This window comes from Centruroides vittatus, unplaced genomic scaffold (assembly GCF_030686945.1).
Source record: "Centruroides vittatus isolate TY-2023 unplaced genomic scaffold, ASM3068694v2 scaffold_1782, whole genome shotgun sequence".
In the NCBI taxonomy this organism is placed as follows: Eukaryota; Metazoa; Arthropoda; class Arachnida; order Scorpiones; family Buthidae; genus Centruroides; species Centruroides vittatus.
The window spans coordinates 22,303-46,794 of record NW_027122685.1 but is presented as its reverse complement, the minus strand read 5'-3'; the positions used below and the strand labels follow the sequence as shown (position 1 = coordinate 46,794).

The 24,492-nt window shown below is 34.6% G+C and overlaps 1 protein-coding gene across 1 annotated transcript in view; it reads left to right on the top strand.

The window, feature by feature from the left end:
* Positions 1 to 24,076, top strand: part of LOC136987413 (uncharacterized) — a 272,592-nt gene extending 248,516 nt beyond the window's left edge. The window contains 3 exon segments of the mRNA XM_067285148.1: positions 18,530 to 18,571; positions 18,675 to 18,732; positions 24,038 to 24,076. Of these exon segments, the coding sequence (XP_067141249.1) occupies positions 18,530 to 18,571; positions 18,675 to 18,732; positions 24,038 to 24,039 (102 nt within the window). The 3' untranslated portion in view covers positions 24,040 to 24,076.
* The last annotated feature ends 416 nt before the right edge of the window (positions 24,077 to 24,492 follow it).

Genomic DNA, 24,492 nt, shown 5'->3' with positions numbered 1-24,492 from the left:
TCCAGCACTCTGAGTACCAATTTTGCATTCTGTAGTTCAACTCGGACTTCCTCACTACCCGCATATGTTGCTAACGCCGTGGTTGTCAATTTTTTTCTTATGGAAAATTCGTGTTCCTTCATCCTCATGGAGAGACCTCTTGCAGTTGCTCCAATATATATTAATGAGTGGTTACCTTTAGCACAATACCAGATGTCGAAAAAATGATAGAAGGACTAGACCACACTACTAAGGAATATTTCAGATGGAAATCATTGGTAGCAATATGCAATAGAAAGGGCATTATTTTGCACAGGACAGTATGGCCAAACATCAGGGCATCTAGAAAATGGTTGACTGACAATGACATTGTTGCCTTAAGGGCAGATAAATCAAAACACGCCGTGCTTATGAAAAAGGATCATACTGCAATGCCAGAACACAGAATATCTTAGACACGAAATGCACAATAGTGCCACATGGTTTCCTTGAAAAAATATCTGCCAAGGTGTTGAAGATCTTCAACACTCTCCTTACTAATACTTTGAATCTCTCAGCAATGAGAGTCATGTCGCCGACCCTCCCTCAAATATTTGCATCCATAAAACCCATAAAAATGGCAACAGTTATGTGTGGTAGTGGATAAAACTACTTCTCCCACTATAAAATGGAGAGACTACTTAACAAATATATCACTAGTAGGGATTGCAATCCAGCAGTGTTTTCAATCCAGATGTATTTTTGGTGCAATAAAGTGTTATCTGTCTATCTATCTACCCAGCAATTTATGGTTTTTTTAAAGAAACAAAACATTTTTTTAAAATACTTAAGAAGCTTTTATTACTTAGACTGGTCACTATAAATCAGTAAAACTTCTTACACATTTAGGTAGTAAGCTTAACTTTTGTTCAGTTTAACACTTGAGATAGAAATAATTAACATATATAAACAAGGGCGTCGCCAGCCAATGGGCCAGGGGGGGCAAGATGATATAAATTGATAGAAGATATGAATTGTATGTAGGTAAAATAAAAACGATTCATAAATTTTAAGAAGCTTAAGAAGATTATTTTAATTAAAACATAATCTTCTTGGGTTTTTGGTGAATTTTTCTACTACTTTATTATTAAAATCCTTTATGTTCTCATTGATGATCTTTCTATGGACACTCATCATTGCAAGACCATTGAGGCGACTTTCCACCATGGTACTTCTTAGCCAGGTTTTCATCCGTCTCAGGCTGCTAAAGGATCGCTCTACAGTACACGTTGTGCACGGTAGAGTAATCAAAATTTTTAGCGCTTTACTCGTTTCGGGAAAGAAAGTTTTCGTTTCTTTTAGAACATCCACAACGGCCAGCTCAGTTACATTGGGTTTATCCTGCCACAATTGTTGCCACAGTTCAATTTCGTATTTTATGTTTGGTAAATCGTAAAATTGAGAGAAAGTTTGGCAAGCTTTTGTGAGACTTTCCATGGACATGGTTTGCATTTGCGCCGGGTGTAATTTAGATAATGCGAATGATGGAGTATTTTCTTTTGCAAATCGTCCTTTAAGAGAATTAATAATGGAGTCCAGGTATGGTATTATTAAAGACCTTTTCCAGTATTCTGAAGGACTTCTTGCTGGATGGTTGCTTCGATAACTTTGTCTTCCAAAAATGCGCGGCACTGATGTCATGTCCTCCTCCAGTCCGAGTGTTTTTGCAATGACAAAAGCATCCCTTAAAATTTCATCTGTGACTTTATCGGCATCATCGCGGTGTCTTTTAAGCAATTGCATAATGTTCTTAATGTGCTGCGAGGCCTTGATCGCGTCCAAAGTTACAGACTGGAGTACGTTTACCACGGGTTCCATCAAAACCGAGTATTTGGCTATCAACAAAAGGCACAGAATAAACGAAACTCTTGAAGCGGCGGCACGGAGCTGGAATGCATGATTTCGAGTCGCACTGTTTCCATCACGCGATAAAGTTTCTAAGGCCTCCATTATAACATGAAAATTATCCTTAAAAACTCTGATGGTTTTATGTTTCTCGCTCCACCTTGTTTCGCAGAGCGTGGAAATATTAGGTATTAACTTCCTCCTCAAAATTGATTCCCGAAAAAATGAAATAATGTCTTTCGTGGTTCCTATGGTGTTCCGAATTTCAGTCAAAGCATTGAGATCATTGATTACTAGATTTAGTTTGTGCGAAGAACAATGAAAGAACAAAGCTTCAGTGTATTTTTTGCGTAAGATTGCTTGTACACCACCTTCTTTTCCGGACATTGTCGAACAACCATCAAATCCTAATCCAACGCATTTTACTGGAATAAGTTCTTCTTTTGTCAAAAATTCATCAATGGTTTGTGCGATAGATTTCGCATCCAGACCTTTTAGCTCAACAAATCCAACAAACACTTCTTGGACTTCGTTGTTTTTCTCATGAAAATAACGCAGTCCAATAGATAACTGTTCTGTTCCAGAAATGTCAGCTGTTTCGTCTGCTAATACACTATATGCTTCTGCTTCTTTTACTTCTTTTATAATATCTTCCTTATTATAGAAAAGATATGTCACTTTATGATTTAAAAAAATTATATTTAATACAAATGCATGGCATCGTTTTTACATTCAACATAAACACGCATAGGTGTGCGTTTCAGGTCGCATCGCGCGGGAATTATAAATCGGGCAATAAATGACTTAGCATTTAAATAATTTTTTTCGCATGTCTAGGGAGGGGCAACTGCCACCTCTGCCCCTCTCTGGCGACACCCTTGTATATAAAGAAATGCTTACTGGAACTGTATCAATTTAAATAAATCTACACCTTTCAAGGGTCCAGCAAAACGTTTAATTCTATAAAAACGTTTTCAATTCCTTTAAGAGATCTTCAGTTATACTTCACAAAGAAGCAAACGAGAAAATTCGAATTTACATAAAAAGGAACAAAATTTCAAAAAACTCGGTTATACATCCAACAGTAAAACGTAGAACCATTCTTAATAACGTTAAAAAAAAAACAACCAATAATAATAACATTAACAAAGCATATACAAATCACCCAATGTCAAAAATAAAAATTAAAACAGAAGTAAACCAAGGTGACGTCTGTGGAGTCATAAAAAACTACGTCAAATCTTTTACGTAGAAAGATTTCCAGGCCGTGGATAAACTATCGGCATCTCTATGATTAATGCATTGTGTGGTGGGCTGCGCCTTGTGTATTTCCATTTTTTCTAGATATCTACCGATTGTGCCGATCTTGTAGGTTTAATAATCGCTGCCTTGTCCCAATAAACCGTGACATCCTGCTCCTTGGCGAATGCAGCTAAGACCATACTATCAATGCTTTTATTAACTGTGTATTTATGTTCTTCGATCCTTTTTTTCAAACTCCTCATGGTAGCACCTACGTGTGAGGTCGCCGAATTCGTGATTTCCAAATGTCAGGACTTATCGTATGTGGGGTGAAGGAAAGTGAGGCAAATAGCTGCAGTGACAAACAAACCCGTTTATTTACACTAAGTCTTACAATCTAGTGTGTCTTGCGTGTCTTGTCTTCTGGTGGCTCTTGATGGTTCGGTTGTTGGCCCCGGGGCAGACAGTTGATGCTCGACCGTGGGAGGTTGTGACGAATGGTGAAAGCCCGAAGTTCAATCGGATGGTGTCCACTTGTAGAGGCAGGGAAAAGTCTGGACAGTTGATTATAGTTGTTAGCTGGGGAAAGTCTGAACAGTGGTTGACACGGACAGAAGCTGGGAGAAGTCTTCACAAGGGGAGGCAGAGAAAAGTCTGCTTTGCCCTTGAGATCCAGGTTTTTATAAGATCTTTCTCCCCTGGATCTCCAGCTCCTGATTGGTCGGTTTCCTGTCTCTAGGCAGACGACCGACCATTTCGAGCTATCAAAGGTTTAAATTCGACACTGTGTTTTATTCCGATCAAGGGAATTTAATCGCAACTTGAAACCTCTGCTCGTATTCAATTGTTTCGAATTCTTATAAGTCTGATACATAATATCAGCGCTGCATCTCCTTTTAAGGTTAAAAAAAGAACATTTTTCTCTCGATTAATAGCTTTAATATTTCCCGATTTAAAGTATCCTTCCAATTTCTACGAGCATCAGAATCAAAAGCTTGTTCCCCTGATTTGACATTTTTTATGATATCAAAAACACATGAGCTCGAGTATCGCTCGGGCTTCACAGGGCTCCGGCGCTTTTGAAAATGTTGCTACAAAATGGAATGCAACATTTTTCCATAGGTACGACCGCGCGGAAAAAACATTTTTCTTTAAATCGGTTATTACACACCTTGCGATACGCGACAAGGAGACGAAGTTTACTTTGCGCGCGCGCGAGATTGGTTTCGCGTTACAATCATGAATATCAGGTGTTTCCGGTCGCACCCAGAATAACGTTCTTCAGTGCTTGGGATACATATAAAGTTTATGATACTTAACAGTTTTTCAAGGTATAATCACACGGATAACAAAAACAGGGTAGGTACAATAATTAATATGACAGAGTAACGTCGTATTTATGTCTTAACAATCGCGTTTATCGAAATAAAATGTCAATAACATAAATTCTGTTTTTGACAAATGATTTTTCTAAAATAGGTGACATAATAGCATCTTACTGTATTTGGCTTTATTAAATTTTTCAATAGTAATAATAAGTATATCTTAAGAATATATTTTCTTAAAACAAAGCATATATTGTATATACATATACGTAGTATATATTTATTTGGTGGATTATCTTAAATGTTTTTTTTTCTATAGAAACAGTGTATACAATAGGAGGGTTTTTTTTCTCTCCCTATTTTTTTTTCTTTTGTTTTTCTTTCCTTTCTACTGGGAGTCTAAGATCGGTTGTCCATGCCCTCTTCCTCTTCCTCCAACGTTAGTGGTATTTAAAGCGGAAGCTCTTCGTCCTTTTCCTCTTCCTCTAAAATTGGAAGTATTTGAAACGGACGCTCCTCTTACTGATCTACCTCCTTGTGGATTGATGTCGTTGGAATTACATCGCTCTAGTGTTCTTCCTCTTCCTCCTACATCAGTAGATCCTATCGCACCCGCTCGCTCCAGGCAAGCCAGGTAAAATGCCGCTCTCCGACCTTGACCTTGGGATTCGGATAATGGAGATTTCTGTGTAATTTCTTCGGTTAGATCCGTCGAAGTTTTTCTTTCTTTTGTGCTCTTTTCTTCCTGTATCGTAGCGCCCCTCTCGTCCGCTTTAACCTGGACGAGTGAGTTTACCCTATCCAAATCCCTTTGAAGTTCCTCAGTTAACACGACTCCCTCCGGTAGGACGAGAATTTCAGCTCTCGGAGAGTTCAATTTTCTGCGGGTTCTTTCGATCGCATATCGGACCGTTTCTGTATCCACTTCTCTTTTCACCGATTCATGGGATGTCGAAGTAGAAACAAACGGCTCCCACTCATCATCCCAATTATCGGGGCCGTCTCCTTCTCCGATTGAACTATGGATCTGGATTGGTCCCGTCGCCATTCGGTCTGGGTAAAATACAGAAAGAGACAGTCAAAATAAACTTGAGGGAATCATGATTACCGATATATACATATACATTTCAAGGACTATGACCATAATCATTTTCTCATAGGAAACCTTTTTCCTCCCTTTTGTTTTTGTTTTATAGTGGACCGATCTGTATCATTAAATATCTTCTTCCTCCTGATTCACAGTCAAACTGTTCCTTTCCGTCTGTGTTGGGCGTATAAATACTGCCATCGACAAGATGCGATTCACTAAAAGCTGTTTAACTGTGGGTGCGCGGATAGTCATACAATCCCCGTTTTTTGTGATTTGGTTTATGTCTCCTGCGACGTCTCTGGGAATAGACTCCCAAATCGATGTCTTTCCTCTTCCATTCACCTCTATCCGTCCTTTGAAATGAGTTGCTTCATCCCGGTGTCCTACCAATCGGACGAGGAGATGAAGTAGGTAAAAATCATCCTCTGTTTCGGTTTTGATGATTTGGATTATAAAATGATGTCGGTAGCAGGTCGTTCTGGTAGTCCAAGCCAAACGTTGAGGCAAGTCCAGACCGAGTAATGCCATGTAAACGGTATGATTGTTCAAATGAATCACTCGGGGGTGCTTGTCTACTACGTGAGGGATAACCTGGTGATGGGTTCCCTCCCAATGGCAGCCTGAGCTGAGCGACGGACAGGCGCAAGTTCGAAAAGCGCACCGTCTCTCATGCTTTCGTCTATCCCTGAGAGCCAAAATCTCTTGACAACCATTGTCTCTAAATTTACAAGGGAGCGCCAGCATCTCCGCCACCTGATCCAGTAGGAAATTCCTGTTGTCCCTCATCCATCCCCTGCAGGTGGGGCATCTTTGAACCCGTGTCCTGCATTCTGCACATACAACGTGTCCCGTGGAGCATTGATAGACCGGAGGTCTAATGTATTCATAACAAACCGGGCATTGGAAGAGGGTCATCAACGCCGGATCTGTTGACGAAGATGGAGGAATAGCCTGAGTGACTCCAGACACCTCCCGACATTCGGTTGATTCCTGTCCCTCCATTCTTTTATTTATTTATTTTTCTAAAAAAAACAGAAAAGAAAGGGAATAAGTTATTAATATAATATTCTGGATAGTGTAAAGTTTGAGGAGATTAAGTCCCTTATTTTGCTGGGTGACACAGATATCTCTCAGCTTCTTGATTATAATCGTCTCGTTTGTATCGGCAAAGTTTCTATTCCGGGGAGGGGTATCATATTTCCCTCTCGTACGGCCGGAACGAAGATCTTTTCCACTGATGTGTTGTTTACCTGTAATTGATCGGTTCTGCTCGGAATCAAAGTCAATTCTACCAACTCAGTTGGCGTTGCTTCTTGACGTTCTCTCGGTCTGGAAAAAGAGGTCGCTTTTCTCTCTTTCCATCTCTTTATTCGGCGTATGCGATTTCGACAACGCCAAACGGTTACGAGACCTATAATAACTGCTATTATAGTAACGATAACGACTATATTCCAATTTAATAACGGATGATTGTAAGCCTCCAACGAATTTTGAAAGACATCGGTTTTCACTGTCGCGATATCCCTAGAAATATCGCGTAATGCACGTCCAGCGATCTCTAAAGACCAGTCATCCTTTCGTTCTCGGAGAAAACTCGGGGACGAGTTTCCGTGGATGTACTCTTGGAGAATTTTGGTTTCCGTAGTATTAAGTATATCGGATATTGCTGGTATGACGTAATGACTGCGAGCTGCGAGTGTGAAGGTTGCTCTCGATTGAAAGTGTGATGTCAGACGAACTCCCGGCACATGTCCAGTACATGTCATTGGTAATTTAAAAATGCCGGTATTATTTAATTTTATCATTTTAATTTCGGGTTTTGGTAAGTTGCTTAACTGACGACATTCGACCACCAAATTCAGTGGGGGAAGGAGTCGAATAGATCCAAGTTCCTTCCTCATCTATTCGGCGGAACATCGGTTTTGGATAACTTGTAACCCTCCGTTTGCACATTCTATTAACCGATGGTTCGTCGGCCATAAATAATGCATATTCACACGAATGATAAGGTAATTTCCATACTGCTACTTCCGGTGCGCATACGGTTACTACACTCGCTCTGCACTTCTGAAGGTCGTGGGCCTCCAATAACATATATAACTGCCGATCTCGCGACAGAGCAATGTATGGATATTCAACTTGATAAAAAGCGAATACTTTCGTGTGCGAAAAATAAGCGGGGAATTTTATTATTTCAAAGAGGTCGAAATACCCTTCCGGAGTGATTAACGGAAACTTAGCGAAAATCCGAAGTATACCGGGAAGCGCGACTGCCGTCGTCGTGATCCATTGGTAGTACTTAAATACGTTATCTTCTGATACTGGTTCTATTAAGGACACTCCACTAGGTAAGTATCCGTTTATTTCTGCTAGCATCTTCAATAACTGGGATTTTGATAAGAAATAAGAGCTAAGTCGGTTGCGCTCCAACATTTCAATTGCTTGTCGTAGGTCGGTGATACTTGATCGGAATTCGGCGATAGCGCTCTCGGCGTATCGTAAGACAGTACTTATGAAAAATGTGTAGCTAAAAGTTTGTAGGACTTTATCCAAATATTCTTGTCTACGTAATAACATGTCGATGTACTTCCGGTTGTCCTTGACGGCTCGAAGTGTTTGGTTTAATACCGTCGTTTGGGCTTCTAAGATGTGTATTATTCGTTGATTGTTTTTGTTCAGTTTGTCAATCTCGTTATTAGTGGCTTCGATCTCATCTGAGGTTGCTGTCCCGAACAAAAATTTTAATATTTTTCCTCCCACATTTATAAGGCCTCGTTTGGTTCTTGTAGTTTTACCAGTCGTAACCGTGGACTTTAATTCTTTATACTCTAATTCATAGTCAGCTAATTCTTGTTTTATCGTAGCCAGTTCGGTATCTGCCAGTGACCATAAAGATCCCATAGGATCGTCCTTGTTTTGCTTAGCTCTTTTAATAACAGGAACTAATGAACTTAGGTGATAGCGTAGATCGTTGAGATATCTATCATAGTCGTTAAATGAAATTTCTATTGCTATTGTCCATTGACTTGTAGTCATCAAGAAATTTCCTTGCGGTAGGAAGATAATCCCTTTTGTCAGTGCCGGTGCAATCGTATATGCCTTGTAATTAAAGGTCATAATTATCATATAAAAGTAAAGTAGTACGAGGTTTCCCATTGTGATCTACAAAAGAGTTCACATTAATATAATTTTCGATTTCCGATAATCTAATATTTAACTAATACGCGAATTCTATACCATTCGTCTCTCTCTCTCTCTCTTTTTTTTTGTGATGGTGTCCTTTCTGTTGTAAAAGAGGGAAAGGTCACCATTTACAAGCTCCAAAGAGACCGATGGGCACAGGTGGTTGCTCTTGCTCGGGGTCTTGGCCCTGAACTGAAGAACCTTGATCTACTTCCGCCCTTGAATTTGTTTCCGTGTCCAGTGACCTGGACCACGTAGGCGTTGGAAGGACCCAAGGGTATTCTTCCACGGGACCCTGACTCCTAAGAGCATACCTAGACGAGGTTTGCGATTGATTGGTTACTTGTGGAATTCCAATTTCCTCTTCCGGATCATCTACTTGACCAGAAGGAATAGAAGTCAGTATAATTTCATCCCAGGGGTCTAAAAGTTCTGTCAATTGTTCTACGTGAGTTGCTTGGTTATTTAGATCTCTTCCTTCGGGAACGTCACTTCCCAAAGTAGAGGTTCCAAATTCCATCCGTGCGATTGCGTGTTTTAATCTATTAGAGTGTACATGTAATTGTTTTCCTGAATGTATATGTTGCACCTTAAAATCTACTGGGCTGGTTTCGGCTATAATGCGATATGGACCAGACCATCTTGGCGCTAATTTTCGTTTTAGGCCTGGCGTAACAGTGGTCGCGTTAACAAATACCCTATCGCCTATGGAAAAAGCATATGGTTTATTTTTGCGTTGATGATACGTTTTTCTGTCATTAGCAGCTTTTTCCGAGTATTCTTGGGCTAATCTGTGAGCTGATGAGAGTCGTAACCGTAATTCACTTACGTAATTTTCATCGGCATCGTATCTGATTGTATTCGGTTCGGTAGCTATATCAAAAGGATAAACAGGATCTCTCCCATATAATAGAAAAAACGGAGTTTCGTTAGTACTGGCGTGTACCGTTGTGTTGTAGGCAAAAAGTGCGTAAGGGACCATAATGTCCCAATTTCTTTGATCCCTATCGACATAACATGTCAAGATATCAGTTAGTGTTTTATTGAGCCTTTCAACAACTCCGTTACATTCAGGGTGATAAGCCGTAGTGAGAAGTCTTTCTATGCGCAATAATTTACATACTTCGGTCATCATTTTTGAAGTAAAGTTTGTACCTCGGTCCGTAAGTAGTTGTTTAGGAACCGAGTGCCGTAAGATAATTTGTGTAACAAAAGCCTTTGCAACTGTTTTAGTAGTTACATCAGGTATTGGGATGGCTTCAGCCCATCTAGAAAAGTGGTCTATGAAGACTAATAAATATTTATTTCCATTTTGCGTTGTTGGTAATGGGCCCTGTATATCCATGGCTGTTCGTTCGAATAATTTTGATACCTTAGGAAATATCTGTAATGGCGCTTGATGTCCGGGAAGTGGACGTCGTCTAACAGCACATTCCTGACAACTGTCGCAGTAATGGGCTATGTCTTTGTTCATGTCAGGCCAATAAAATTGCATGCGTAATTTTTTCTTCATTTTCTTTGCGCCCAAATGTCCCGAACTTGGAATGTCATGAAATAATTTAAGGATATAATCTACCATTATTTTAGGGATTACTAATCTATCCCAAATCTCATTTCGTTCAGGGATTAATTTCCTGTGATAAAGTGTCTGATCTGCATCTAAATAATAATTTGTGTTAGAGTTTGTATTTAATTCCTGCAAGGGTGTGTCATCTAACAACTGTTTTCTAATCTGATTGCAAAAGTGGTCTTTTTGTTGTTGCTCTCTAATCTGCGTTTTACTAAATATTGGATGAATCTCACGGATGGGTGCTACTGGTGCACGACTTAATGCATCTGCATTAGAATGGATCTTTCCTGGTTTGTGCACTATTTCAAACTGATACTCCTGCAGTGCTAAGTTCCAACGACTCAATCTTGAACTTTCATCTTTAACATTTATAAGCCATCTAAGTGGCCTGTGATCCGTGATAATTTTAAAGGGTCTTCCATACAGATAAGGCCTAAAATGCTTTGTCCCCCAAATTAGGGCTAGGCATTCTTTTTCTGTGGTGCTATAATTCTGTTCTGCTTTTTTTAATAAGCGGCTAGCATAGGCTATTGGCCTTTCTCCATGTTCGTCCTCCTGAGACAACACTGCACCAATTGCAAAATTTGATGCATCGGTTGCCAAAATAAAGGGCTTGCTAAAATCTGGGGATCGCAATAGAGGAGCAGTTATTAATATCTCCTTCAGCCTAGTAAAGACGGCTTCATGTTCCTCAGTCCATTGAAACTTTACATCTTGCTTTAATAAATCTGAAAGAGGTCTTGAAATTTTTGCATATTGGGGAATATGTCTGCGATAATATCCCGTTAAACCCAGAAATGCTCTGACATCACGTTCATTTTGAGGTCTTGGGAAATCTCGGACAGCTTTGACCTTTTCCGAATCTGGTTTAATGCCTTCATCTGATATTTCATGCCCTAAAAATTTTATTTCTTGTCTTAAGAAGTGACATTTTTTTGGCTTTAACTTTAGTCCGGCTGCAGCTAGTCTCTGGAAGACAAGCTCCAAACGTTCCAGGTGCGTTTCAAAGTCGGAACTGAAAACTAAAATGTCATCCATATAGACTAGGCAGATTTTGGTCTTTAATCCGCTCAAAATTAAATCTGCGCAGCGAGAAAATGTTGCAGGTGCATTTACTAAACCCATTGCCATGCGATTGAAATGATAATGTCCTGATGGAGTGCTAAATCCAGTTTTTTCCTTTGAATCTGGCTCTAAACCCAGTTGCCAAAATCCACTCAACGTATCCATCGTAGAGAAATACTTTGCCTTTCCCAACAGGCTCAACGACTCCTGAACCAATGGCAAAGGATAAGGGTCAAATTTTGTAACCCTATTTAATTGCCTATAATCCACAACAAATCGATAATTTTCATCTTTCTTCTTTACCAAGAGTGCAGGCGAAGCCCATGGACTGCTTGAAGGCTCAACTATACCGTGTTGTACCAAGTCATCTACTAACTTATCCATTTTTTCGCGTTGGGCATAAGGGATGCGATAAGGAGCACGACGGATCGGGGAACTGTTCCCTGTATCTATCCTATGTTGTATCAAATCGCAATATCCCAAGTCAAAGTCGTTTTTTGCAAACACACTTCTATATTTGTATAATAGGTCTAACAAAGGGATCAGTTTATCCTTTTCCACTTCGCTCAGATCAAACAAATTCGCTAATTGGGCTCTAGTCAGATCATTGTTATCAAAGTGTGGTATTTTGTATTGATTTGCTTCTTCTTTAGTTTCTTCTTCTGCCTTGAAAAATGCTCCTATCTTTGTTCCCTTATTTAATTTAATTGGTTGCGTATTTGTATTCACTATTCTAACGGGTATATTCCCACGTTTTTGAGTTGTTACTAACACACTTGCACTATATAAACCCTTGGTCTTCAGAGGTAAAGGTTCAACAACACCTACTTTTCTATATCTACTTCCTCTTACTCGCCCTTCTAGAATTACCTCTGATCGAGGGGGTATGACGCAGTCATCAACAAGTGTGACATCATCTGAAGTGTCACTTCCTTTAGGGATAGTGTTTTCTAGCTGTTCGAATTTCGTTACGTTTCGTTTTACACATTTCCGAGATTTACTTTGTTTCCTCGTTCGTGCTCGATTATCTGTTCTTTTCTTCTGCTCATTATTTTTACTATTGTCACTATTTTGGGTATTGTTTGCTTGTGCTGCTTCTCTCTCAGCAGGAAGATTGGTGTTATGGCATATCTCTGCTAGTTCCCTGAAAGTTATTTCGTCACCTGTGGGGAAAATCATTTTTGCGTTTTTAATAGAGATAGTTAGATCATATTCTGCAATGATATCGATACCCATAATTCCATCATTTGGCTCCGTAATCTTGGAGTCTACAAGATAACAGTCATGATAAAATGTCAATCGACCTAGTCTAAACTTGACCCTATACTTTCCTATTGTCTCAATTGTGTGTCCAGTGACACCGACTAAATCCAAAGTCCCAATTTCCACTTTAGTTAACTCATCTAAGTTTTGGAAAAAGGACCTTGATAACAAGGACACAGCAGCACCTGTGTCGATCGTCAATCTTGCTGTTTTATTTTCTACTTCGCAAATTATGGTACATGGAGGTAATTCTCCACCTTTTGATTTACTTATACTATTTAAGCGCATTTCTTTGCGCATACTATTTTCATCACATCTTAGGTCAGGTCGTTCATTTGTTTTTACTGATGTTATCTTATTTCTATTTCTCTTAACATCAACATCATTACCATTCTTTCTCTGCGATTGGCTTTCTGTTTGCCTAAAATCTTCAGGAGCTGGTAACGCTAAATGTCTAGGAGAGGACATGTTAACTGGGGTTCGTTCACTATTAAAACTACTTTCTGGACCGAATTGACCATAACGCGCTTGAGAAAATGTCAACTGTTCGCTATTCTGATCAACTCCTCGTCCACAAGGACCATAACGTGCTTGATAAAATGGTATCTGTTCTATACAATTATATCGTGGTGAAATTGTCGAACCTACAATTGGGACCTGCCATTCAGGGGCATTCGTTCTTAATATGGCCCTAGGGGGTCGCCAGAATTTTTTAACTTGTAAAGGGGTCGCGTATTCAAGAAGGTTGAAAAACACTGCTTTATACCTTTGAAAGATAATAGGTTCAACTCCAACCTGGTTTACGTAGGTGCTACCATGAGGAGTTTGAAAAAAAGGATCGAAGAACATAAATACACAGTTAATAAAAGCATTGATAGTACGGTCCTAGCTGCATTCGCCAAGGAGCAGGATGTCACGGTTTATTGGGACAAGGCAGCGATTATTAAACCTACAAGATCGGCACAATCGGTGAGATATCTAGAAAAAATGGAAATACACAAGGCGCAGCTCACCACACAATGCATTAATCATAGAGATGCCGATAGTTTATCCACGGCCTGGAAATCTTTCTACGTAAAAGATTTGACGTAGTTTTTTATGACTCCACAGACGTCACCTTGGTTTACTTCTGTTTTAATTTTTATTTTTGACATTGGGTGATTTGTATATGCTTTGTTAATGTTATTATTATTGGTTGTTTTTTTTTAACGTTATTAAGAATGGTTCTACGTTTTACTGTTGGATGTATAACCGAGTTTTTTGAAATTTTGTTCCTTTTTATGTAAATTCGAATTTTCTCGTTTGCTTCTTTGTGAAGTATAACTGAAGATCTCTTAAAGGGATTGAAAACGTTTTTATAGAATTAAACGTTTTGCTGGACCCTTGAAAGGTGTAGATTTATTTAATGAAATAATTAACTTTAAATGTTTACTTAGATTATAATTATAATATAATCTTTAAGTTAAATAATAGCAAAGGTAATTCTACTAATTAATTTATATTAATTTATTATATTATAATAATGTAAGGAATGATAATCAGTGGCTAAGTAGCTATCAGTCTTACCAGTTTTCTTATATAGGCTCTACATATTAGTCTGTAGTTATTTATAAGTAGGCTATATAAAAACTATGTACTGGAAGTAGAATAAGTTAAATAAACTACACCTTTATTAATCCAGCAAAATTTAATAAAATAATAACATTTTCAATTGTTTCTAACAATCTTCCTCAGTTACAAAAAAATAGATCAATAAATATAGAACATAAAATGTGTTTGGAATAAATATAAAAATTTTTGGAAGCGGACAAAATATAAATAAAAAAGACAAAATAAATCGAGAGAAGGAAAAAAAATATAAGATATAACAACAAAACCAGCATTGTCCATTAATAACATTAATTAATGTAAAAGGATCTCCATGCGGTAGACAATGAGTCCGCATCTCTATGGTTTATACAACCAGTTGCCATTTGCACCTTGAAATTTCTAATCTCTCAAGATGTTTGACCGGTTGCCTATTCGTCATCATTTTTATAATTGCCAATTGATCCCATTGGACGTTAACATCCTTCTGTCTTGCGTATGATGCCAGTGCAGTGTTGTCAAGGTTCTTACTGATTGTATGTTTGTACTCCTTGAGCCTTTGTTTTAAACTGCACATCGTTGCACCCACATAAACAAGCTTGGAATTGAAACGTTGGTCGTGTAAAGGCACCAAATATATACCCGTCGTTGAATTCCGATCCTCTTTCTTTTTATCGTTTCTTAAAAGTTTGAAAACAGTGGGATTACATCGGTATACAATATGCAAAAATTATTAGACCTGGCAGTACATCTATTGTTTAAAAATGGGATGTAATTAAGCACTATTCTTTTTATATTTATTCCAAACACATTTTATGTTCTATAATTAATGTTGTATTTTTTTTGTAACTGAGGAAGATTGTTAAAAGCGATTGAATACGTTATCATTTTATTAAATTTTGCTGGATTAATAAAGGTATAGTTTATTTATAAGTAATTTAATTATTAGTGTTAGTAAAGTAGTGAGTAAGTAATTAGTAGCAGTCTTGTAGTTAGCAAAGAAGCAATGCCGACAACATAGACTTTTGCGCCATTATTTAGAAAGTTAATTGAGTATTTGCGGATTCGCAGCGCCTGGTGCTGGATCCAGCAGGCCGAAGAATGCGCTGGATCCAGCTGGATTGCTGGATGAGGGATCCAGCAATTGCAATCCCTAATCACTAGCAATCTTGAGGAACATACGTACACCATCACTAATCCAGAACAGGTACTTCAAAAGTTATGGAATCTCAACAATTCAACAGTGGCCTATTTCACAATATGTGACTATGAAGCATTGTTCCTGTCTATAAAACTGGAACCTTGTTTCTGTGAGCTGAGAGATTTTCTTCTGGCAAAAGTGGAGGGCACTTATCTCCCTGATGTGTTAGATCTAATGCACTTGATGGTGCACTCGTCCTTCTTCAAATATGAAGATGTCACCAGACATGGGATGTACTGTACTGTACCTATGGGTAACCCAATATCAAGAACATTGTGTGAATTAGTGGTCAGAAAACACGAGAATGCCATATTACCTAAATTTCATGTGGACATAGCATTAAATGTCAGATACATTAATGACATTCTCATAGTATAGAACAAGATACCCAACCTGGACTCAGTACTTATTTCATCGATAACCCCTATGGCCTGTTGTTAAAAGTTGAACAAGAGAGTTGTATGACAGTACATTTTTTGGATATTAACGTCAATATGAAGCATGGTCATCTGTCCATGTGTTTTCCATAAGGAGTCATATACACCTCTATTTATACTTAACCATTCACATGACCCTTATTGTTACAAAGTCTCCACTTTTTGATCTCTGGTAAAAAGGGCCCATACACATTGTTCGAAGCAAAATGAAAAGGAAAGTGAATTATCTTGGATCAAGGCCTAGCAACACTTCAAGGATATCCGTCCTCTTTGGTCAAATGACTTATAAAGCAATATACAAATAAGGGGAACAGAACTATTCTACAAGAAGAATGAATGAAAGTTATTGTGTGTCTGTCGGCCATATTGTTATATGTATTTTAGTTATATTTTTTATTTATCTTTATATTCGATTTCTCCCTTTTGTCATAACTTCCTTCTAGAAGCTTCTGTCTTAAATCTCATTCCTTAAGGAGGGATTACCCCTTCTCAGAACTCTTGGTAGAACAAAAGGCTAGGGGAATTATCATTTCTCTGAATTTTTGGGGGAAACAAAAGGAAGGTAAGGACCGGAGGCAAAACTGCCAACAGAAGAGTCATTCTTGGTCAAGATCTCAGAGTGGATGACAGGACAAGGCAGTGTTCCAAACCAGAAAAAGGGATAAAGGGGACTGTAACACTGAGGAAAACCATAGTGGTTGAAAAAAACAGAAAGAGGAGGGTTGTAAAGACAGTGAGTATGGCTGGAGATCTACGAGGCACCGTTTTTTTTTATTTCAAAGGAGGGAGGCATCCAAAAGCACAATATTGAAGAGAGACCTTCCATATTGGTACCTACCACTTAGGAAGACCCAGATATTTTCTACCTTCCTCTGTCTATCTGACATACTTCCTTAAGTCTCTGTTTCTTCCTTTTCTTTTTTCTTAGGTTTAAGATAGGTATAAGCTTAATTGTAAGTTGGTCGGGTTGACACTGTATGTATACACACGCATTACCTATATGTTTATGAGGGGACAATAGACCACCCTTTTGTTAATTAGTAATATTAATATTGGTAAAGTTGGGATCTGTACTAAAAGAACTGGTTTGGAGAGAAATAAAGTATATTTTGTTTGTACATCTGTTTTATGTATCCCTCTTAGTAATGTTTGTTTGCAGGCATTTCTATCTCTCAGTACGAACAACCAGAATTACATACAATGAAACACTTTTTAATATATATATATATATATAGAGAGAAATAGCCAAGACCACTAAAGTGCACATAGCATATCATAACTCTCCAACAATCTTCTCTCTCATCAGAAATAATAAAAACTATATACGTGACTCATACTCTTCAGGGGTTTACAATGTACTGTACCTCTTTATGACGACCAAGTTAACTGCTCATTAATATATATTGGAGCAACTGCAAGAGGTCTCTCCATGAGGATGAAGGAACACGAATTTTCCATAAGAAAAAAATTGACAACCACGGCGTTAGCAACCTATGCGGGTAGTGAGGAAGTCCGAGTTGAACTACAGAATGCAAAATTGGTACTCAGAGTGCTGGATAAAGCACAACAACTCAAATACCTTGAAGAACTTGAGATCTATTGTGCAATTAAACAGAGAGTTGCTATTAACTTCAAGGAAATGGACATGCTATCCACAGCACGGCATGCCATTTTTGAACTAGATTCTGCCGACATAAACTCACATTAACGAAAATTTAAACTATGGAGGATATTAAATCATAGGAATTAATTGATTATTTATTCATTTATTGTTTAAATAATATACATATATTGAAATTTTATCCCAAACATATAAATTTTAACTTAAGGTATTCGAATCACGTAATCAGTTCAAACTTTTAAAAAACATTCTATTTTCATTAGCCATTTGTTTGATAACGTATATATCTGAGGATGGCTATTTCACATAGATGAAAACGTTTGTAAATTTTTCTTTTTTCTTGTTATTTGCTGGAGTTGGTTTTATGAGTGATATATATATTTATACGAACCAGTTGTTGGGATGTATTGTATCCTTAATACTTTATTTTTACATGGTTGTCAACTGTAATATCCATCTGTTTATCAGATCTCTACTTTAATGAATTTGCAGTAAAATCTGCAGTTCATCTTGATAGATTTATGTTATTTACAGACTGTGAACTTGTCTAGAACTAAGACTATTTAAGTTCATTTTAAAATCAGACAGTATATTCACAATATAAAAATACAGAAGAAACTAAATTGTTTTCCTTTTTATTCTGTTTAATCACCAGGAACAATCAGTGAACAAACAGTATGTAAAACAGTTTTTTTTAAATTGTTTTACATAATTTTGCAATGGCATATTCTCTAATAAAAGGTCATCTCTGCAAAGGAAAACTGTTTTTGTTCTTGGTGATTGAACAAGACGGAAAGGAAGATGACTTAGTCTTTTCTGTATTTTTATAAGGCTATTTACTTTTCCAAGATTTCTATGTTTTCAATGCTGTCATAATAACAAGATGATATACTTCTTTTCTATTTACTCCAGAAGACATTTTCTGTATTAAATATAGCTTGTTATAATAATTAAATTTTTATTAAGTATTAAAAAAATTTAATTTAGTATATCACTGTTGTTTAAATGATTTTTTTTATATTTTTATGCTTTAAAATGAATAATATATATTGGGAAAATTATTTACATATCTTTTTGTTCAGGGTTTGGTAATATTTGGATGTTACACAGTTTGCAGTGAAAATGTAAGTAATTGAATTTTAATATATTTTATACATTTATATATATGTTTAAATAATGCTTATATAACTTTGAATTCTTTAAAATAAAATATTTAATTCGCATTAGCCCCATTCACCATGTAATTCTGATTGTCCAATAGATGAAGAGGGAGAGAAGCATGTATGTATGTACTCCAAAGTAGCTGATTATTTTTGATACAGTTAATAAAAATGTTTATTTATAATTGTCATTACTTTTATATTTATATTTAATTTTGTAAAATATTAAATTTTTATCATAATTCTATATTTAAATTATAAAAAATGTAAACATTTTTTTAGAATTTTAATTTTAAATAATAGTAATAATAGGGATGTTGCGGATATTCATATTTACATCCACATACAAAAGGCATTTTTACTATTTTTAATATCCATTTCTACACTTTCCAACATGGATATTTGCAGAGTCTCAATTATTACTGTGTTACTATATTTTATTTTTGATAATTATTTTCTTATGAAATTTTTATTTTAATAATACAATCATTTATCTTATTTTAATATTAAAACACTAAATTTAAAGAATTTCTATTAGTTATTGTTTTTCTCATACTTTATAAAAACTTAGAATGATCAAATTTTCAATTTTGTTTAAAGATATAGAAAAAAAATTGAAGCAGGAATATATGAATAAATTAGTAATCAAATTGAAACAAATCATTCAAATAATCATTTTTTTATTTTAGCTAATCTAATTCAAATTACTTTTATAACAGTAAAAACTATTTGAAAACTGTAGTCCTTTCTAACTATATATATCAGCACAGCCAAACCTTGTCACAACAGGAACCACATATTACCTATCAGAAATAAGAGAGCTGCATTCTCTATTGAAACCATATTTTATGTAATGTATATGTACTCCTGTATATTAATTATAATAATTAAATAGATGGGAGCCACAATAAGGTTTAAGAAGAGCCACAGATTGGCCACAATAGGTATATATAATATATCCATCATTAGAATGGTGAGAGTTATAGATCCTGAAAGTGTTAGTGTTTTCTAACAAGTTTTTGCTCCAAGAAAAGCAGTTTGAATTAGATTATGTTTGAACGGTTTTCTTCATAAATGTTATACTTTTAAACTGTAATTCTTAAACTGTAATATAAACAAATCTGACATCATTTCTTGTTACAAAACTATAGTTTGCTGAATATCATCAGCTAACTTTTAAACTTTAGTGTTTATTTATTTTACTTTTTCAATTTCTAAGAACAAAAATGAGATGTAATTTTACATATGAAACTATAGAAAATATATCCATTATATTTCTTAGAACTTTAACATTATTTTATATTGGATTAAATAAAAATATTAGCTTAATTTGGACTTGAATATTTTTGCATTGATTTATCAAAGATAAATACATTAATCAATGAGTAAAAAAGAGAAGACAACAAATTTCTATAGATATGTTATTTTTTTGTAAAACTGGACTAAATCGGAAAATTATATACAGTATTCATAAAATTCCTTGATGAATTATAATTTTAATAATAATTTTGAAGAATATTTTTGATTAATATAAATATTTAAAGAAATAAAATATTGTTAGACTCCAATTAAATGTTTATATCAGCGCTGTCCAACTTATCATAGCCCGCGGGCCATATTTTCTTCACCAAACATTTCGGGGGCCAAGAAAGTTGATAAATGAAAAGTCAGTTTATGTTAATTAAAAAAATATTTTATTTATACTAAAAAGAAAACTTTAAAATATTCGTAATATATTAATGAGAACGTTGTGGCCGTAATTTTCACATAGTAAAATAATTTTAATATTAATAATAATAATTTAGTAACATAAATTTATTCATAGTAAAATGTACTTGCGGGCCGTAAAAATAATTTGGCGGGCCGCCAGTTGGACAGCCCTGGTTTATATGATACTCTTTTCATTATTTTATATTTAACTTAAAACTATAACCAGGAAAAAGGAAAAGTATTAAGAATTGATGAATGGTCTTAAATGAAATTTGTTCTTGAAAAACTTTTATTCTGTAATTTTATTAAATATATATTATATCATTATTACACTGTTATAGATAAGTATAGCACTTATATTTCCATCAGTATATGTGGATGTCAGAAATTTCATTTTTTAGTTTTATCCGTGACATCCCTACTAATAATTATATTTTTAAATGGATAATCAAATATATTTCTGTTATTTGCTTGGATTAGTCTTCTTTCTGCTACTGTAATAACTATTAAACATTATAAAATGTTAGATTTATTACTTTTAAATATTGAAAAACTAAATACATTCTTTACAATATAAAACTACAAAAAAATTAATTTTCATGTAGTTTTTTTTTGCATCTTAAAATAAATTTATTAAATTTGATATTAAATTTTTAAATCCTTAATTTTATTTTAATTTTATTCTAATTATATCAAACAATTACAATTTTTCTTTTTTATGAAATTTGAAATGTAATATTCCCATCAATTTGGCTTTATTCTTAATTCTGTAAAGAATTGGTTAAATTTTTTTTTAAATTTTAAATGTTAAACTTTTCTTCAAAGATTTTAAAGCTTTACATATACAGTATACATATGCTAGCATGTTGGAAAAACTATTAAATGCATCCAGTTATTGCCATTACAAGTCATTAATTAATATAAGTATACTGTATTAATTTTTATTGATTGCTTCTACATGTACTGTACAATAAAAATTAGAATCTTTTTCCAAGTCAAAGAATTACTGTATCTTGACATCAAGACAGTTAGAATTATTTGTATTCAGATACTATCAAAACTCAATATATGCATTGGTTTAGGGTTTCTCATTTCCCGGTCTTTTGCTTGTCCCGGAATTCAGGGATAAAAGTGAACTGATTCCCAGGATCCCAGGAAATCCTGGGACAAAATTAATTATTTTTAAGATATATAAAATATCATGAAACCAAATGATATAATTATTTTTCGTTTTTTAAAGTAATGTAATATGTTCTGTAACGTCCAAAATCATATTAATAATGCTGTGTAAGATATATATTAAAAATTACTTTTGAATTATGTAGAAATTTTCACAAATAGAAAAAATTATTAAAGTTTGCTGGAAACTGCATACAACAACAACAAAAGTGCCTTTCGAATTGAGTTGAAAATTAAAAAAAAAAAAAAAAAGAACTTAGATCAAACTTCTAACTTAGAAGGTAATTTTTGTTTTTTAAATAAAATATAATACAAAATATTGTAAATTTTTATAAGATTTTAAAAGCAAAGATGGTCAATACAGTACTGCGATCACTCAGTCTAATTCTTATCTTAGTAATGAAAGGTCTTGCTACCGAGAATGCCTTTTCCGATTCAATTGATGTGATTGGAATCGTGTTTAATGCATTTAAGAGAAGACAAATATTGTGTTTTTCACTTGTATCCTGAAAGATTTCTAGTTCGTTTTTGAGATTGCGGTACTTCTTTCGTTCCCTAGTATTCTCGATTTGTCTACCTCGACTGCTTTAATAGAAACATCGTAGCCCAATAATTCGGCAGTTTGTTTGTCTTTAATAATCGTATTATGAAGAAAAACTTCGTACTTGCTGACTTCGTACTCGTTCGTATCCTGGCCCAATTTGCACAACTTGGCGTTACGCAGTTATTGAAGCTATTGGGCATGGTTAAAAATTAAGACAACATAAGCACAATTATTCCAGATTTTACTGGTAAAGAATTTCGAGAGTCCTGCCACAAATAAGCTACGTATTGATTATCGACCATTTGTGACGTGCCATAACGAGTAAAAATTAAAAAAACTAATAAGTAGGTTTAAAATTAATAAATACAAATATATTCTGACAGTTTATGAGTTAATTATACTTTCTATTTGCAAAATTTCCTCAACCTTAACATAAAATAAGAAAAAAGTGAATTTTTAAGAAATTTGTGGGATTTCACGGAATAAGAAAAATTTCCCGGGTTAAAAAAACAACCGGAATCCCAGGATCCCATTTGAGAAACCCTACGTTGGTTATTAACAACTAGTCTCATGAATCATTCTTCATTCTATAAAATGACAGAAATTATTGAATGGATAATGCTTTAGCCAGCACTGTTTTATTACTTTAGTATTGGTTTACAATTACGTTTATTTCTAAATTTATTATTTTTTAGTATCATTTTTTTTAAATTTCAGCTGTTTAGTCTTGTAGGCATTGACAGAGCCTTTCTTCATACACATTAATGACTAGCTCACAATGAATGCAACCAGGTGGTGAGGGAAGGGCCGAATTTATTCAGGTCAACGCATGTAAAAAAATTTGAGTTGGCCTAGACTTTGACTTCCTTGAAAACAACAGACTCCAAATTAGAAATGGTTTTCTAATTTGGTCATTTAATTATCTTAAGCATCACACATATAAGTCACCATTATTTTATTCATATTTTCTATACTAAGCACATGAATGCACAAAACTCATAATAAAATAAAATAAACTAATAAATTAAAAAATATACAAAATCTTAGGACTTTCTTAAAGACAAAAATATAAGAATCAAATATTCTATTAGGTTTTATAAAAAATAAATGAAAAGCTAAAGCTTTAAATATTTCACACCCAATATTGCAAATTAATATAATTATTATTATGATCTTTCAACTTTAAGATACAGTTTAATAGATATTAAAAATTCACATTGCTAAAATTCTATTGTTGATTTATTCATTTTGAATAATTATGTATTAATTTTACATAGACTAAGTTCTGTTAGCATGTTAAATCATTCAAATTTATAACGTAGTTATTTCTTTTGTATTTATGAAATTAGATATTATAACTTATTTTATGATGCTATGTGTGTACAGTACATCATTAATAGAAATATGATTATCTAATTATTAACATGAAATTAAAAATAGATGAAAGTTATTATTTTTTACATATTATAATTAATATTTTTAGACACTGTTTTAGTGTTGTAGTAATTCAACATATTATTGATAGCTACATGATTGTTGTAGTAAAAACATCAGACTTGTCACCCTGAGGGGTTTGAGTTGAGTCTGTGGTGGTTCTTCAGAAATTTTTTAGCAAGTTTGATCAAATAAATTTGGCTCTATCCCTCCTCATCAAACCATTACATTGTGGGTTTAGCTGAATTTATGACTAGCATTAAAAATCTTAATTATACAAATTCTTTCATATAATATTGTTCCTAATTTATCAATATACAAATGCTTTATTTAATTAAACATTTATTATACTAGCTAATTTTGCTACAGCAAAATTTGAATAATTGTTTAGCAGAATACAGTTCATTATTTATTTTGTCAAAATTATAATTCAGTTTTTAAAACCCATTTGTTATATATGCCATCTGATGTAATGTTTAGTAGTTAAAACGGTTAATATAATTGAAATAATTTTAAATATAATATAATTTTTTATTACAAAATAAAGTTGTATTGTTATATAGGAACCTAGAGTAAGAACACATAGCAACTCTTTTAAAAGTAAGTAAAAGAATAATTTTTACTTATTTAAAAATTTAATAATTATTAAAATAATTCTGTTATATATACATTCTACCAATGCCATTCTTTTTCTATTCTTTTGCAAATTCTACACTTTTTATCAATGTTTAATTGTATAAAAAAATTTCTATGGAGCTGTCCATAAATTACACCTCCATTTTTCTTGAAATTTTCACTCCCCCTCTCCTCTTGTCCCAGTTTGTCCAAGTTTCCATAATCCCCTCTCCTCTTCAGACATTCAACAAAACTTGACCCTCCTTAAACCTTTATCACTTTATGAATGATAGATACCATTAGTAGAAATGAAACGTACAAGAAATTTTGAAATAGATATAATAAAATGCATAAACTGTATAAAATTTCATACAACAAAATGGACATCTACTGAAGTTCAACC